The sequence below is a fragment of the Mycteria americana genome, chromosome 6 (genome assembly GCF_035582795.1).
Source record: "Mycteria americana isolate JAX WOST 10 ecotype Jacksonville Zoo and Gardens chromosome 6, USCA_MyAme_1.0, whole genome shotgun sequence".
NCBI classification, from domain to species: Eukaryota; Metazoa; Chordata; class Aves; order Ciconiiformes; family Ciconiidae; genus Mycteria; species Mycteria americana.
In genome coordinates, this window is record NC_134370.1 from 40,983,679 (window position 1) to 41,002,421 (window position 18,743).

The 18,743-nt window shown below is 38.9% G+C and overlaps 1 protein-coding gene across 4 annotated transcripts in view; it reads left to right on the forward strand.

Moving 5' to 3' along the window:
• The window catches only part of PCDH15 (protocadherin related 15), a 388,852-nt gene that overhangs the window by 221,098 nt on the left and 149,011 nt on the right, over positions 1–18,743 (forward strand). For all 4 annotated transcript variants that reach the window (XM_075504147.1, XM_075504150.1, XM_075504148.1 and 1 more), the window contains exon 16: positions 5,196–5,289. In XM_075504147.1, coding sequence (XP_075360262.1) covers positions 5,196–5,289 — 94 coding nt within the window. The remainder of the gene's footprint in view (positions 1–5,195; positions 5,290–18,743) is intronic.

An 18,743-nucleotide genomic window follows, 5' to 3' on the forward strand; every position in this document is an offset into this window, starting at 1 on the left:
TGAGGTGGCAAGAGCAGGAAATGATGTTGGGCTGCTGGTTTTATTCATTGCTTAGTGCTGGAGTTTTCCGTGCAAATCAGGGAAGGCGTGCTTTGTTCATCAGCTCAGAGGGGAGCACTAGGAGTCGTAGCTCCAGCACAGCACAGATTTGGAGGGTTTTCTGCACAAGCAGTGCTAGCAATCCTCCCCTTAACATAGGGAAGCTTGGTCTGATCTACTCTGTGACCTTTAGAACTTAAATAATGAGGAGTGTGCCTGGCTACATGAGAGAATGCTCCAAAGGGGGGGGGGGGTTTACGCAGTGGGTAGTTGTTTTGTATAGTTCATGCTTATCACAGCGCTCTTCACATCGCACCAGAAAAGTCCTGATAGTTCTCCATACCAGAGAGACTTAAAAAATGTGTGCAAATTCAGGCCAACTTCTGGCCTGCCAAGCCCGTGGTGGGAAGGTATTCTAGAAGTCGGATCCTAGGCAGCTCCTGTATTGTCCAGCTTTGGATGTAAACAGTGTGGTGATACCCGGAAGTCAAGCTGTTAAAGGTGGCATGTGAATTAACAGCTGTGAATTCAGTCTGAAAACAAGAAGTCACTGGTGTGCTCTCTGAAGGCTGTGGGCACAGCACACCCCTACATGTCCACGGGCAGTGTTGCAGCAGTTGCAGGTGTCACCTCCTCAGGGCCTGTCATGCCCCCTTTCCCCCCACCCAACCTCAAATCCCCCCACATATGTCTGAGCATTATGGCATATTGAGGGTTTCAGCACAAACTCAGGCGTTTGCTTGTCTTTTTGATCTGTTGCCTCTTGGTAAAAAGGAGAGGTCTTTGAAGTGTTTTCTCCTTCTGCTCTCCTTGCATCTGTTTTCTTGGAAATTGTTTGTGCAGAGCTTTCTTCAGCCTTTTGCACGTTTTTTCTAGATGCTGAAATCTCTTGATAGGAGCTTAAAGTAGGATTAATATTAAACAAAGCATATAGTTAATGTGAGTGGCATGTTAAGGCTACAGAAGTTTATCTCAATGTTACATAAATACATTTTAAGATACATTAAGGCCAAGGCAGAGGCCATGAACATGATTCTCTCTCTTCCTTTTTCTCATTTGGATTATTTTCTTGCATCCCGGAGCATGTCAGTTAATCCCTGTGTAATTCCCTAACTGGCGGCATGACTATGAAATCTTACCAATTTTACATCTACCTACTAGATCTCTTTTACCCTCAGTTTGAGGACTGTGAGATGGTTTTGTTCTTTCTTCTTTGGCAATACAACCTGAGCACGATCTGTAGTAATTCAGTACCTCCTTATGTTCCCCAGGGAAAGTGATGAGTAAAAGCTAGGGTATTAAATGAATGCGAGTACATCTGAATCCTTGAGTAAAGCACAGGAGTTTTTATAAATTAGCCTGTCTCTTGAATGATGTTCATCTATTGAAATGGAGAGGTAGATTGCAATTGTTCAAGATGTAGGGAGGAGGAGATAAAAAAGGTGGTATGATAGTGCAAAAGTATTGGAGAAATTTAAATGGATACATGCAGCTAAAGGTCAGTGTTAGTAAAGCAGTACTTGTTGTCAATATTTTATTCTTAGCTCCACTTTGATTTTTTTTTTTTATTTTGTGAATACTTTACCACATAAATGTTTTATGTTTTATTCACTGTTCCTTTCCTAAAAAATTCTTCTGTTCATATTTTACTGCAGTCTTGAACAAATGCTGAAAAATATATATGATATATTATGATAGCTAACTGATTTGGAGAAACACCTGGAAATAAGAGAATTGTTAAAATACAGAGCATGCTTTAGCATTTCGTGTCAGTTAATAATACATCTGACTTTCCTACAGCCCTCGAAGTTAATGCTTTTCTAAGTAGCGTCACTACTGTTTCAACATCTGCTATATATAAATTATAAAAAGTTTAGTTTAAAAGTTAAATTGGTCTTTAGTATGTAACAATAATATTAATTGAGGTCAGCTGAATATTCCTTAGCAGAAGATAGTACATGAGACTGGAAGCAAAAATGAGATACGCAGTGTTACTAATTTGTTGCACACAAATTACAGGATAGGTGGCTGGAAATCCCACCACTTTTACACTCACCTTCTTGTGGGCCATGTATGTATGCAAAGCTAAGAGTTTACTGTTAGTCTAATTAAAGTCTTAATAGTCTATTCAAACTCTTATTAGTAGTCCAGTTATGACACTAATGCAAATAGCTAAAATTGGATATATACATATGTTTTAGTATATGGATGTATGTAAATATAAAATAGGTATAACGTAATTTATTTTATGTATATATGTAATTTTAACATTTATACATGTATAATCATGCATGTATATATACATGTATTTTAATGATATATAGCTATATATGTTTAGATATATAGCTATATGTCATTACAGCTATATATATAGCTACATATATTTATATTACTATATATATAACTATATATAAAAAAATATATATAAATATGTACACAAACTTTCTAAGGTCTGTCCCTTGCTCTGGTGTTACGCTTTACCCTTCCACTTTCCCTTTGGGCCCTCAGTGCAGTAATTTCCTCTGGAGCAGGGGTCTATGCCAAGTCTTCAGCATCTGAAGTCCTGCCTTGGGAGGAGGAGTGTAATGCTGACAGTTTCATTCTCCTCACTCTAGGATCCATTTCAAGTCATTTTTATGTTTGTTAACACGCTCTGTACCACATTTTTTTCCCCCATCTGTGTGCAAGTCCATCTTAATCTGAACTTACTGCATGTGGTGTGTTTTACATATGTGGATACTTGTTTATTGTTCTCTTTGTGACCCCAGACTGGTTTTGGGCAGCCCCTAAGGTTGTGTTTCTTTATCAGTAGTAGGCCACTGGCGAGGTGTTTGTAGCCCTGGGCTCTGGTGTGTTCCTGTGCCTGAACTTTCAGTACGCTAGACACCATGCCTCTACTGCTCCGTACATAGTTCAGTCTTCACACACTAACCATGTTATAGCTACCCATTAGTTACAAAAACATATATATAAAAATAGGCATCACGCTACAAAATTGTAGAAAAGTAAGCAAAAGCTAAAACAACATTGGTATTGGGTACCTGCTCATTAGATAATTGCTGTTTAAAGCTGAAACCAACCTTTGAGCAGGCCCAGGCAAGTCCATGCAAAGAAGCATGATGGGTCCTCGGGCCCTGTTGTAGCTTGGCACAAGACATGTCAGCTCCATATTTACTGGGTTACAAAGCTACACACAATATTCATGTGTCCCGTTGGTTTTTACCAACCTCCAGAAAGTATTTTAGGTACAATGAAGGTTGCTAGCTTTTCCTTTTTTGAGGAAGCTAAACATGACATGTTCCTATGTTTTAGTTGTGTAGCAATGAGGCAGATTGAATGTAGCATCTCCTGAAATATTCTTTTCTTTGATTACTGAGGTTTTTTTTTATTTTACCTACTGACCTTTCAGTCCTAGGGGAGAGTTATGCTCCCACTTGCTGTTTCCAGCTATTTCTGTAGTATTTATTTGAAGAAACTGCTTGCAGTAACAGCTTGCCAGTAAGTGTTGGTATTTGTGTCTGCTGAAAACAATGTTGGAAAAAGTCTTGGTCTAGAACCAGTTTGTTGAGGTCTTCTCTGAGAGTAAGAAATCACAGCAGAAACTCTGCAGAAATTTATAGCCTAGGGAAAAAAAATGATTAGGCACAGATTACATACACCTAAGCGTTCTGGAGAAGTACAGCTAATGAGATCTCATGGTTTGGTGGGACTTTTTGGTTCAGTTTGGCTTTGGCTTTTTTTGGTTGTTTTAATAAATCCTCTTTCTGAACAAGTAGCTGTTTAGGTTATGAACATAAAACATGGGTTTAACCAGTAAAATTTATAGTTGCGCCTGACAAATGCTTGTGTCTGATATGTCCTTTAAAAATGGAATTAACACATGGAAAGTCATAGCATACAAAGATCCCAGCCCATGTGGATTTTGCACTTGCAAAATCATGTGTTGTTACACTTTTCTTAAAATGTTACAGCCAACTGTGACACGTTTGGTGGAGTTTCATGGGAGAAGCTGCTTAGCCATGCAACAAGAGGATAACTGTCATCCTGAATCCATGTTTATTGGTGCATGTTTGTTAAATAGCCTATGGATTGGGTGGCATTTAACAGAGATCTCAATTTGTTACACACTTGACCATGTTCCAGTAGACACCAAAATCCTGTAAATGAGATGCAGAGCTTTAGCGCTGGTCATGGAAGTACCACTTTTGCCAGTTCAGTTAAGCAGAGTTTAGCTTGCTTAGACAGAATTGTCAACTCAACGGTACTTTTCTGATGCTTCCTAATATTAAAGTAATGAGTCCACGGTGGGATCTTGTCTCTGTGTTGCTACAACACACCTCCAGGTGGCTTCCAGACTTCTGCATGAGGAAATTAGATCTTCCTAGAGACAAAATCTAGGTTGTTCTATTTGTCAGCAGTTGTACGAATTTGCAATGCTTTCAAACAGCATTTTTGTAAAATTTTATTTGTTTTAATTTTTGTGCATGTGGCTTCCAAGTAGCCCTTCATTCGTCATCTTTTTTTAAATGGGCATCAATAATCACAATATCCTGATTAGTTTTCCACAACGTTTGTGCCTATGTTAATACTTTATTATTAGGGAATATGGTGTATCTATGCTTGCACTGAAGGGGCATTAGCTCATTGCAGCACTTTGACTGCATACAAGTTAGTAACCTTTAGCATGCAAGTTAGTAACCTTTCCCTGTAAAACTCTACAGAGCCTCATACTTAAGACCCTGTGTGTTGTATTCCCACAGTTCACTGCTGCAATCCTGTCAGGGCTATCAGGAGTCCTCTGTGATTAACAGACTGCTTATGGTTCTCTCCTCTCATTTATTATAGCATGCAGCTTTCTATCCAGTGAGGGTCCTGTGTTCAGTGTAGGTCTCTCTTTTGTATATTTCTATAGATCAGTAGGTTGTTATTTTAATCCTAAATTATACATGTATCGAAGTGGAAAACATTAGAAATTGGCTCATTGTTTTTATTAGCCTTTACCTACACAAAATATGCTTTTAGTTGTAATAAAGCCTAAAAGCTTATTAACTTGCTCAAAGGGAAACATTTGTGTAATGCAAAGTAGTGGAACAAAAGTGCCTGTAGGTGTCTTAAAACTGTTGTGATAACGTTTTATGTTTTTGTTTTATTACTAGTTCTGGACTCCTAGCCTTAGGAAAGCCCTTGGACAGAGAAAGCACTGATCGCTATATTCTGATTGTTACAGCCTCGGATGGCAGACCAGATGGGGTGAGTTTCCTGTAACAGTTTAAGAAAATGGGCTATTATGATACGTAGTTAGGCACATGAAGTAGTCTAATTGTAGTATCTTTTATATGGGTCTTGATCAAATACATCTGTAATCTGCAACAATTTTCCTTTATATCAAAAAGGTTTGTGTAGATAAAGCCTGTATATCACTGGGGTGATGTCCTTGATCTTGAAACAGGGTGACTTTGCTGCTACTTCTGCCTTTTTGTTATCCTCCAAATAGAACCAATGCAGTCAAGGTTTTGTTTTATTCATATATGTGCATCATCTTACTATTTCTTCTCCATGCTAGTAAATAACCAGACTTCTTTCATACCCTCTCCTAAAGATCAGTTATGTGGGCACCTGTATTACAGATTTGTGCTTTATCTAGTCAAATGCATTGAACTTTTTTCAGAATTGACGGATGAAAGCACTGTCCAGCTTCAATTTTTTTAAGTTCTCAGGAAAAATCTGGAAAAGTGCCCACGCCACTTCTCTTAAAAAATAAAACTCTTTTATTAGGAGGTATTTCTAAGTCTTGTATGTTTGCCTTGATCCAGGCGTGCAGTGACCCCACAATCAAACCAGCAAACTTATTGCTCACATTTATGTTTAGTATAACAAAATCGTGATTTTTCAATTTCCATAATAAAAAATGGAGGGCTATTTAAGGATAAGTATTTATTTAGCAAGCAGAGGCAATGGAATTAGGTTTTCTAAAAGTTTGCAGCAATCCAAACAGGGGAAATTTACTGCAGTTGGATTGTGCAAGGTACATGGGAGTGCAGCAGTTCTGCTATGGATTTGTGCCATGGAATAATAGCATAGATGGAGAAGTCTCTAAGTATCCGACCTTAAAATTACAGTATATAAGGGCAGATGTAAAATAATATAGCCACATTATCTGGGCTATTCGAGGAGACAGTGTTCAGCTTTGAGATTGAAACAGAGAAATCTTTGACAGTTTGCTAAGGAGCAATCATAGAAGCTCTGTGGTTTGGATCCTTGTTCACCCTGTCTTCACCACAGCAGAAGAAAATCTTATGTATTATTTCTGTGGCGTGCTCTTTTCCCTATTTTAGCTTCTTCAGCTTATAAGATTTGCCTTCCTGCTCAGCATTTACTCAGAATTTTTTTTTCCCAAAGTATTGAGAAAGTTTTAGAGCCTTTATGCAACTCTATGGTAATATGGAATAACTATAATAGGGTCTACACCTTTTCCATTAAAAATTGGGTTACAGTTATCTTCAGTAATTCATCTTAATACTTGTAATTTTGTTACTTGTGAAGTATTCTCCATTCTTGATAGCTCTGAGTTAAATTGTTTTAATCTCTAACTTCCAGCTGTGAAATCTGAAGATTTAAATAAAAGACTTGCATTCTGTTTCAGACTATGTTTTGCTGCTGAAATACTGTCTGGAGCATAGAAAGGCTACTGAAAAGATATTTCCTCTTCCTTTCATCTAGAGATTCATTCTCTTTGTCCTGGAACTTAACTGGACATCTGATCCATTTTAACACTCAGAAGATGAGTTGCTTTTTTAATAGAAATCCAGTTAATCACGGCATACTGCTTAATATAAAATAGTTGTACATAAGGTGAGATGTGGCTTTTGAAGCTCAATTGTGCAAAACCCACCAAAAACAAACTGTAGAGGGCTTCATTAGTATCGTCTCTGAACTACACTGATGTAGGGTGGACTACCTGTTGCAGCAGAAGTCATCGATACTTCAGTCTGTGAGCAGTTCAGTAGCCAGGCTGGGGCAAGTAGCAGGCGTGTTGTTGGAGGAATGGACTGTCCTTTTATTCTTCATGCATTGCCTAGCCCAGTGAAGACAGGGCTAGAGGTTCCTAGAGGTCTGGTAATACAAATAAGAACAGTAGCATTCTCAAAAGTAGTTGTAATGATATGCAAATTTCAAGGATTTTTTTTTTTAGTGGGGGGGGTTTTAGAGAAAATATCAAGAGTATCCCACAAGGAAGTCAAATAATTAGAGCCCAAAGAACTGTTGTAACATCAATGAAAGGTATTTGTGATTTCCCAACGCTGGCACAAAACTCATCATTTCTCAATAAGCATAACAGTTCTTACTAGTACAGCAGTCACTTGGCAAGCAGAAAGACAAGCAAAGCAGCAGCAGGTTGCTTGACTCTCTGGTACTGAATGCTCTTGATGGATGGTGGTGTTATGTTGTTGTTGTTATAACAACAACATACACTTAAAAAAAAAAATCCATTCCCTTGCTATCTCATTATCTGCTTTCCTTCCTCAATACCGTATGTTTTTTTCCTGGAGTTTTGTATCTGCAGGTGTGTGTGTGTGTTAATTGTTCTCACAGTGAAATGCGGTCCACACATTTTTAGCTTGTGCGTGTTCTCTTTACTGCTGCTTGGTTTAGGATCTTCAACAGTATCTCTTACCTGGCTGTAGCTGTTTTCTTCTGTTATGATACTTTCTGCTGGTGGTGGGGCACCTTTCTTCTTAAAATTGTCCAGCAGTATGGCTTACTTGACAAGCTGACTTGACTGCTCTTGCACCCTAAGCTTCTGGTGACAGTACTTGAAACGAAAGGGTTAGGAGTTGGGTTTGAGGGTTAGGCTCAAGGGTTAGGCTGGGCTTGCCAGTGTCACAAATGAGACTGTGTAAGTGTCTCGGCTTTTATCTTACAAACAAATAGATGAAACAGGGCAGCTCAGCCCATTAAATGTCCATGCCTTTTCCATGCCAGGAAACAGTGGTTTTGACTAATTTGCAAGGCTTCCTTGTGTCTTTGCACAATTTCTTTGATTTGCAGCTCTTTTGGACTTACTCTCTACTGTTTGACAGGCTCCTCCTGGGTCAGGAACTAATTTAAAGTTGCTAGCTGGTAACATGGCAAAGTGTTCTAAGGATGTAAATGCTTGTTTCAACAAGTCAGTGAAATTTCATGGAGGACCTTTTCTTTTTAACTAGTTTATATCAGAAAGCAATGATGTCTCTTTAGGAAAAAAAACTATTCCTACAATTACAAAACTACTGTTCCCTGAACTAATTCACCTGGTGCTTGTCATCAAGGTTTGGTTTTTTGAACAATTCTATTAGTGCCTACAGAAAACCAGTTATCTGATTGAAGAACTTGTTTCAGTTTCCCTAAAATCACAGAGTTAATTCCACAGGCAGGTGCAACTTAATTTAAATGACATTAACATATTTAGCTAGTAACATACAAAAACTGATTTCCTTCCATCAAACAGTGGGCTGTTTGAAACTACCCATTAGTGTCAAATATACTTAGAGTAAGCTTTTGTATTCTATACAACCTTTTCTGTATTTGCTTGTTTCTTTAAAATTTGAAAGGAATTTAAAGGGAAAATACTTTATTAGTGTGGTTTGTTTTTTTTTTCTTGTTAATATTTTTTAACTAGAACTTTCCTGTTCAGTTACAACATGAAAACTTGGCGTTTGTACATTTTTGTAGTTAGGTTTTATGAACAACAGTCATAGGATCACAGGATAATTCAGGTTGCACAGGATCCAAGAGGTTATGTCGTTTGAGCCTGTTCCTCAAGCATGGTCAGCTATGCTTGCATCGACAATTTAACTGTGGAGCAGGTTATTTAATTCATAGCCTTCAAGTATAAAGATGCATAAAAAGCCATGTTAGTACCCTTACGTAGTAGAAAAAATAAAACGTTTTTATTCACATTTCATACTTATCTGAGAAAGTTCAGTCTTTGTAATTTCAGCCATTGAATTTGCTTCAGAAATTGTGAACAATACTCAAGACATTTCAATATCGATAATATTTTTCAGCTAAATTCTGTTGTGAACAAAGATTTTTAGCCATTGTAATGTAGGTTTCAAAAGGGCATAAGTTCAGCTGATTTAATTTTTAAATAATAGTGTATAAAATACTGCATTTTAGATGGAATACTTCAGATGGGAACTGTTGCTATGCTTTGAAATTGTTGGAGCTTTCAGAAAGAAATTTATCCCATGCTGCTTTAAAAGTTGTCTGTTTCAAGGTGACGACTCTCTTGTGCGTTCAGCATGGTTCTCGTAAAACTAAGAATGTTTTTCTCCTTAGACATAAGTAAGGCTCGGTAAGTGGGTGAAGCCTGTATTTCGGTATTGAGTCAGCAGTCTCTGGGATCGGCTCACCTGAAGCAAACAGAAAGAAAGGGCCAGAAAGATTCATCAAGTTTCCTACCTTTAATGCTAGTCCAGTTCACACACTGATTGCCATCTCCAGCCCTGACAGGGTCGTCTTTGGCCCGGGGAGACATGCCAAAATGGATCTTTCTTTCCAATTCTGGTATCTCCAGGAGTTTGGAGGTCAGCACATGGCGCAGCAGGACACTTCCCACACAGGATCACACTTCTGCTTGGGGTACAGCAGCCCCAGCACCAGTCTCTTGGGGGCAATGTTTTCTTCAGGTGCCTTTCCTGTCATCGTGGTGGTACGAACCATTACCTTTCTAAACCCACAGGTTACTGGATTCCTGATCTTCTAGGGGCTGCAATTCTGCCTCTCGCAGCTGTGTGACCTGCTTGCTCCACTCTGCTGTAAACCCCAGGGGATATTGGACTAGTATACAGTATACAGTATGGTATCAGCCCTCCTTTTTATCCCCAGTGTTCTCTAGACAAAACTAACTATTCCCCATCATTATCTGTGAAGTCTGTTGAACACATTTTTGCATTTGAAAAGTCTGTGGTCCTGCACACCTTAAATTTTTGGTGTTTTAATGGTATTTTTTTTCTTGCTCCTTTTTCTGTGTCATTAATAAAGGGTCTAAGAGACTTTTAACAACGTTGCTATGGCACTAAGTAGTTGAGGTTTCTATTGCAAGCCCCAAGGCTTATTTAACTGCCTAATGTTATGTGGTGACAGTCATGTTGACACCTTTTGACTTTTGGGGACTGCTTATTCCATCAAAATTAATACAGACCTACTTATGCCTTCACCAAGCAATACAGCTTTCCATTTAGTGCTGTGGCGTGGCTGACACCGTTTCATCACTTTTGCATGCCTTATAATGCTCTTGATTGTTTAAAATGCTTGACTATGCTTCCCAAGTTATTGTTGTTCTGATTTATAACCTGGAGCATTAACAGGCTTGTGGTTTTTCTCTGACCTTGGAATAACATGACCTACCACCCGTCACTGTTAACAATACGACACAACGAACAATTAAGTATGCATTAATTGAGTAGTCAGGAAAATATTTTTACTTCCCTAGTAATGAGACTTAGTTGTAGATGGGCAGACGAATGACGTGCAAATAAAAAATTATATCAAGCTCAGATTATTTTCACAAATTGTGGTATGTTTGGATGGGATTTCAAGGCAAGAATTCATGTCTCTGCATTTCAGAGCGAGAAGTCAGAAATAAATATGCATTACTTTTTTTAGGAGAAAGAAAAAGCCTTCTGTGCTATTTATTTTTGGCTTGCGTGAGTGTGTATGTGTCAGTTCATTTATATAGATAAAACAGGAAGCTCCATTGTATTGTCTTACTGTGTAATATTTTGTGATTTAAGCAGAATTCAAACCTCCAAATACAAATGTCAAGTCCTGAAAATATTCACGCAGCACTTCAGAAATGTGTTTCTGCCCAAGTCTTTGCAAAACAGAGCAGTGCAGTGCCTAGTTTACAAAGCCATTTGGGAGTTAGTAATTAGGTATTCTTAAAAATTGTCAGTCATCCAGGGGGTGTTCTCAACCTGCCAGGTAGCTACAGCCTTCCTTTTTAATATGGCTGAAGGAGACCAACAATATTGATGTCCCTTGTCACACTCACTTTGTGATACCCAGAAAATACTGACAGGGGTTCAGATTCTTTTGTATGTCTTGGAAGACTCAACTGCCAGGCCGCTAAACTACTTTGGAAGTCCAGAAGAAGCTGTTGTCCATTTGCTCTTTTGAAGTTGGGCTGTTCAGGATATAGTCTGAGATTTGCTGGATAGGAAAGATCAAAGGCGACCTAGCTCTGGGAGAAGGGTGTCTCTGAAAGCCATGAATCCAAGATCTTGCCCATTAGTCTCAGACAGTGCCCATTTCTTCTGCAATGAACACTTCATGGAAAAATCAGAGTAATTTTAGCATTGCAGACCCCAAAACTGGTTTGGGGCCTTGTTTCCTAAGGAGACCGAGGCACCATCAGGTGACCCTTAGAAAGGCATCTGAGAGAGAACTGTTTTCTCAGTAGTCTGTGCTGGCCCAGACCAGCTGGGTGCTGAATGCAGGGACTGAGTTGGCATTTTTGAAGACACTCTAAGTCTTTTTTTATGCTTTCTATATGTGGTTCTGGGTACCCAGCACTGGATGCCAGATTCCACTCTGATGTCCAATGCATAAAAGTGAGACACTGCAATGTTTAACCTTTAAGTGTGGCTAAAACGTTCGTGAGTTTGCACTGTACTTAGTACCAGGACTTAGAATTTAGAAACTCTGAAAACCATATTCCTGGCTGCAGTATGCATAAGTATGGTGTTCGTAGAAGGTCATAGTGGTGTCTGCCACAACAATGCCCTCAGAAGGACCAACAGTTGAAAACTAGAATTTGCTTACCTTATGATCTAGTTAAATAATTGCCACAGGCTGTAAATGAAAGTAGAATAAATACCATTGTATTCTTGATCCTAGACAAAGATGTGTCGGAGCGAGGCAGCCTAATAGTCTCTCAGTCCCAGGGGCCTTGAGGCACACTGGTGTGCTTTGTGTAGACACAGATAACCATGCCATATTCCTCCTCACTGTCGTGTTCTTGATCAGAGCAGACCAACATTTCAGGAGGATATTCAGCCGCTGAGTGAACTATAAGTGGCCTTATTTCAGTGCATTGTGTTTCATCATGTAAGTTAGACTTGGGTATTTCAGTCATCTTAGAAGATCTTTAATAATTTAGAGCATCTATCTCCCATGACACTTGAATTAATTACATTCCTTAGAGCAAACAGGTAGCACTAGATCAAGGTAATTTAGACAAAGATTTACTACTTGAATAGCATACAGAGAATTAATTACAGTAAATTTTCTAATACTCCTGTAAATATTACCTGTATCTGCTCCACATCAGTTCCATTAACTATCAAGAATAAAGCATGCACACCTCTTTCAGTAAATACTCATTGAACAGAGATTTTGTGTACAAAGAGGCTTATATTGAAAAAGGCTTCTACTTAACTGACCTTTTTGTAATCAGTAAAACAAGGTTGCAAAAGAAAAAATAATCAATAGAATCTGTTCATACTGTGGAACTTTAATACTACCTTAATGTAGCCCATTTATTTTGATCTGTCAGTGCAATGGGAAGGAATAGTTCTTAAATATATGAAAAGGAACAATATAAACAGATAAATGATTTTGTACTTCCACCTCTAAAGAACTCCTCCTCAAATTATTTTCTTTTCAACAATACAAACTGTAACTGAAGAGAAACACTGCCTATTACTATTTTCCTGACAAGTTATGTACTTCATATGAGAAAGCCTTAAAAATTTCTGCTGATCTGTAAACTTCAGTTTGCATGAGAAGAATTTGTCCGGCCAGATTTCCTCTTCTGTGAGAGAAGGATTTTCTCTGTGCATCAGCTCTTTTATTAGGGCAAGCTTTAGGAGACTCCCAAACTTCCAGTGTTTGTACAGCTTGTCTGCTTGCATTGCGTGGGTAATATTCCCCATAAAGGCTTTGATTTCAAACGCTAACAGGGAAGGGGTGATTTAAGTAATTCTCATAAAGAAATAGATTGATCACAGTTTTCAATCAAAGACTTTGAGCAGATTGTAATTCCGGTTTGAAAGATGGCTTTAATTATTTTAGGGTGAGAAACAGTTCTGCACCAAGGATTATTGAAGCATTTTGTATCCCAAAATAAATAAGCTTAAGTAAAACTATGTTAAAATAGATCTTGCAGCAGAGTTCACAATAACAATAATGTATAGTGTAACATTGATTATACATTACTGTTATTGTGTGTATACAGTAATACCACAGACATGACAGTAAATACCATGGTTGTGAATTCTAGTTAAACTGGAAAACATAAGACAGGCAGACTGTTTTTCAGCCAGCACTGTATTAGAGAGCTAGAGAGCTCAAGCGCAAGTTAGAGAGCTCAAGAGCAGACACACCTCTTAAAGCTCCTTGCCCTGAACCCCTCTCTGTAGCTGAGCATGCCTTTCAGACAGATCTTGCAGGTTAGCAGAAACCTCTGTTCTTTTTATAACAGCAGTGAAGTCTCCAGTTCAAAGTAAATAGATAGCCCATGCAAGAACGCTAGGGGAATTGCAGCTGAAGGATATGGCAGCCCATGTTCCTCACCTGTTTTGAAGTTCTCAGGTTTGGTTTATGATACAAGGACGTTGGTAGAGATGCTACGGCTTTATCCACTTGCCATTAAGATGCTGAATCCCGAGCTTTTAGTAGATGCAGACCCATTTTTCCACAGCTTTGGCTCTGCCAGGCTGCATGACAAACGTAGCCTACTTTGTACGTTAGCCTCCAACTATGTTAGGTGATGTGTAGCACACAGTATGCTCTAAATTTGGGTGGTTTAGTGTGAGCTATATAGTTTGGGATTTAAGCTACCAGTTGCTGCTGGTTCATCCCACAGAAACAGTAATGTTTCATTCCTGTGATATTGAGATGCTTTACAGCTGCTTGGACAGCAGATCAATACTCTTTCTCTTCCACAAATAGACACACAGGGTTGGAGCCCTGGCTGTTACGTGGCCAGTGACTGGCATAACAGTGGAGACCTATCCTGTCAGTCCCATGCATTTGTCAAGGACATTTCTGGAATGTATGTGATTTTCTCTTCTTTTCCTGCTGAAGTTCTCATCTTTTATATTTTCTTTTTGGATGTGTGAGGGTTTAGTTTTGGGGGGGTTTCCTTTGGAGATTTATTTTTGTGTGTTTGACAGCTTTTCTCTTTTTCTCGTCCCCAGGCTTTTTCTGATCTTTTTTCATCAGTGTAATTATTGACAAGCTCCAGCCTTGTCTTTCCCTGCAGCCTCAGTCTCCTCTCTCTTAAATGTCTTTGCAGTCTAGCTGGCCATTTCTTCTTTATAACTTTATAACTTGGAGAGGTGTAGCAGGTCGGTAGATAACGCTTTTAAACTTCTCATGCCCTACACTGGAAGAAAACAAGGTCTGAAAATACCTGAGGCTTGCAGCCTTGCTGATAGGAACAGACTGGAAAAGAATAACCTGCCCCCCCCTTCTCTGTGGCCCAGTGGATGCTGTTTGTTGTGGTTATGCAGCTTCTGTGCATTCAAGAAGGTCGGTGAACAAGGCCATAATCAGTTGTGCGTATTTACCCATCACTTTTTCCAACTTGGACACTTCATTGTCATCCTCCATTACCAATTCTTATTAGATTCCCATTAGTAATGTTGCTCTTCAGGCTGTCACTCTCCTGGAGCACTGAATTTGGACAGCATGGCAATTTACATGTTACACAGTTTATGTATATTTTATCCTGATCCTTATTACACCCAGTATCTTAAGATCTGAGCAGCTGTTTCCCCTGTTTGGTAAAAAATAGCCATTATTTTGGATATCATAATTTAAGTGTAGTTTTCTTGAATTGAATATAGATAAGTCCTGATATGACTGATCAGAAGCATTATTTACAGTTTCTTTTTCGATCAAATGAGGCCTTGGGCTTTGCCTCAGGTCTTATTATTTGCAAACTAGTTATATCTAGAGATGATAGCATTTGTCTTGGAGTTTGTCTAAATTAATAAACTTGCTTGACATTAGAGCTAAGAATGTTTCCTCTCCAAGGCATAGAATGCTCTCATCAATTCCCAACTTCAATTTAGATGGCAGGGTACAAATAAAATAAGTCACAAGTGAAATTTCCATCAAATTTATCATCCATAACATTTATCAGAGTCTGGCATACTTAGGACAAAAGATATTTGTCGAGACAATGTAAATGTTACATTTATCGCTTGGGAAGAATTATATATGTAAGAACTATTTTAGTGGCACTAAGAAAGCTATAAATTGCAGCTGTTGATCTTTTGTTTGACTTATGTTTATTATAAAAGAGAAGTAAACATGGTTTGCTTCAGTAATAAATAGGAAATGCCTGATATGAGGCTGTACTACTTTTTTCCCTGTGTGATTTTCCAGTAATAGCTTCAATGCTCCTTTCCAAACCATACTGGACAAATCTTTTGTAGAAATGCCTAGTTTTAAAACAGCCAAGGCGGTTTTTTATGTATCCTTGCCATATTATCTTGGTATTTGCAGGAGGAGTATCCATTCAGTTGATATACAAAACCAGTTGTGAATTAGGTGTGTCTCTCATTACTTTGGGGAACCACTCAAGTTTGTTTAAAGACATTTAGTGGTCATTAAACATGTCAAGAGCTTTAGTGAAACAGCAGCTCTGTTTCATGAGTGTGCTATTTTACTGTCTCTTTTAGGATTCTCTACAAAACACTGCAACTTTTCATAATTCCTTAAGAAATTTGTGATACTTCTGCTTTCATTCTGATGTAATGAACAAAATAGCATGTATACAATCAAGTGGGAGAATTAGAAGATTCTATCTGCAACTGATTTTCTTTCGGACTATCTGATCAGGTTGCTCAGAGCCCCATCCAAGGTCAGCTTGGATGGGGCTCTGAGCAACCTGATCTAGTTAAAGATGTCGCTGCTCTTGCAGGGAGGTTGGACTAGATGACCTGTAAAGGTCCCTTCCAATCCAAAGCATTCTATGATTCTATGATTGTTCAAACATCTTTTCTTCAAACATCATGTTTTTCTCTATTCGTTTTCCCCAAGCTTTGCAAGGAAAACTGCTTCATGCTGCTGGTAGTTATAAGTATTGCCTTAATTTTAGTCTGCCATACTCAGGTCACCTTGCAGTGGTACAAGACTAGAGCCAAAGAAGACAGTAATGTTGTAGGGAGCTGGGACATAGGTTCCTGATACATGTTACAGCACTTGAAGTATGAAAACTGATGAATGAAGAGAAATTAAATCTTTTTTTAATCTTGAGGCTATGAGATGTGCAGTACAGCTATCTTCATGCACATACCCCAACAAGACAAGAAAGCTGGCTTTGCAGAAGTAAATGGGCACCCAACTGGAACTTGTCATTAAATATAACTTTTGCTGCTTTGATAGTCAAAGGACAGAATTACTTTTAGAGCTCCTTATGCTCTTCATCACTGACTTAAAAATTTTGATGTGATGAGTTGTGACACAGTTAAAAGCATCACCACCTCTCTGTGTGCTGGAGGTTTCCTTGGTAGAAGAATTCAAGCTAGTGACATAGAAAATGAAGTGCAGTTTACATGACAGTGGGAGCGTTCTCAGGCAGCCACTGCTACCTGCGGTTGAAAATAGTGATAAGAAATGATAGGCTTCTCTAAAGGTACAAGAAACAGAGCTTCATACAAAATATAGTGACCCTTTCTCAGTGTGTTTACTTTTATCCTCTCTGCAGTGCACTTTTTATCCCCAAGGCATGCATTCACTACCTGGGGTCCTTCTCACCTGTTGACTAGTGTGCCAAATAGTTACTTGGCTGCTGTAAGAAAGGGTATGACCCACAGTCTACTTGCTTTCTTATTTTCTGTTCCAGTGACAGACTGAAGAAAGGTTGTGGCTAGCCTTGAACATAACTTCTAAGCAATGATTATTTAATCAATGTAATTTTAGTGTTTCTAGTGACTTTTTACGTTATCCACAGGACGAATGACCATAATGTTACCAATACTGCTCTGTGCTGCAGTTCTGAATAACCCACTGTAATTTATTCTATTTGTCTAATAAAGGCTATTTCAGAATAGCATGTCAGTCTTAAGCTGTGGCTTGCAGAGAGCTTAAGCAAATCGTTGGAGCCATCTAATGGGGATATGAAAATGTTAATTTTATTTAATAATTTTTGATTATAGCAGTTTCCGATACTAATGGCAGAACGGCTGCTCTATGATCTCAGAGAAATAAAGGTAGCCAACTGACTACCACTTCATGTAAAAGGTTGGCATTGCTCCATCAGTGGGATAACAAATGTTTCCTGTATTCAGATGAAATGACAAGATTTTTGAGTATTCCCATATTCTTTCTCAGTTTCAGAGTTTGTTGTTACTGATTTAAAGGAGGAGAACACAGGGGCATTGCTGCTAACCCAGAGCTTGTTTTGGATGCCCCTCTTGGTGATCCTGCCACTGAATGCATCCACTTCTGATAGTTTGCTAAATTGTGACTAATATAAAAATGAGGATATATTTGAAATGTTGGTCTTATTACAGGATCTTATTTCAGTACCCTTGGAAGTTTAGGAAGAACAGAAAACTTAATTTTATAAAATAATTTTCCTGTTTGGCATCTCAATAAAATATTATTCATTTGCAATTTATCGCTTTTTTAATTCAAAGTGAAAGTTTAAGTATGGCTTGAGACTTGATAACAAGTGAAGCACTATCCTGTGTGGCTATGTTGGCTGGCAGGTAAGGTAGGATGCTTAAGATGAGTAAAAGTATTGCCATCAATTTGAAAAATACTAAAATTCTTAGATAACGGAAGAGTTGGGAAACAATTCCAAATGTCTCTTCTCCTACCTCCCTCTCTCCCTTCTTATAAAATCCCCACAAACTCTCTTTTTTTTCTTGCAAAACTAAGCTAAGCAAAAACTCATCAATCTTTCCAGTTCTTGTTAGTCTGGGGGTTTAGTCTGACCTGGAATCCCTCAGCACCAATAACAATTCCTACCCTACATTACAGAATAACCTATAGAATAACTCAAGAAAGCTTTCACCCTTCACATACACAAGTCAGGGTGATAGCTGATTTATTGCATTTTTCAGGTAACCCCTATCTAATGGTATAAAGGCATCAAAAACTTGATTCTTTGTGTTCTTATCCAGGGAGTACTGAGAACAGGTTCCCAGTACCTGTCCACAGTGCGAAGACAAGCTAGAGCACAGTGTATGGAAAGCACTTGTACTTCATTGTGCTGAAATGCTCTCATTTTTGTCCTCATGGGGAGAAGCTGTTCCTTATGTCCAGTCTGAACCTCTCTTGTTTCCGTTTACACTCATTTTCTCTCCTGACACTGTCGAAGTATCTAGGTGTGGTCTTCTGAGGGCTGAGCAGAGGGGATAATCCTTTCCTTGCATCTCCAGGCTGGTCCCCTGTCCATACAGCCCATGAGCTGCTGGCCTGTGTTGCTGCCAGGGCATGCAGCTGGCTCCTGCTCCACTCACTGTTTGCTGACACTCACAGGCCTTTCCCACAGAGCTGCTCCCAGCTAGGCAAGCCCTGGCCCAGGTCCTTGTGAGGGGCTTGTCCTTCCCAGGGGCAGGACTGGGCATTAGTCCCTGCTGAATTTCATAGGGTTCCTGTTGACCCATTTTTCAGCTGGCCAAGGTCCTTCTGAATGGCAGCCCTGCCCTCCAGCGTACTGACTGTTACTCCCAGTTTGGTATCGCCTGCAAACTTGA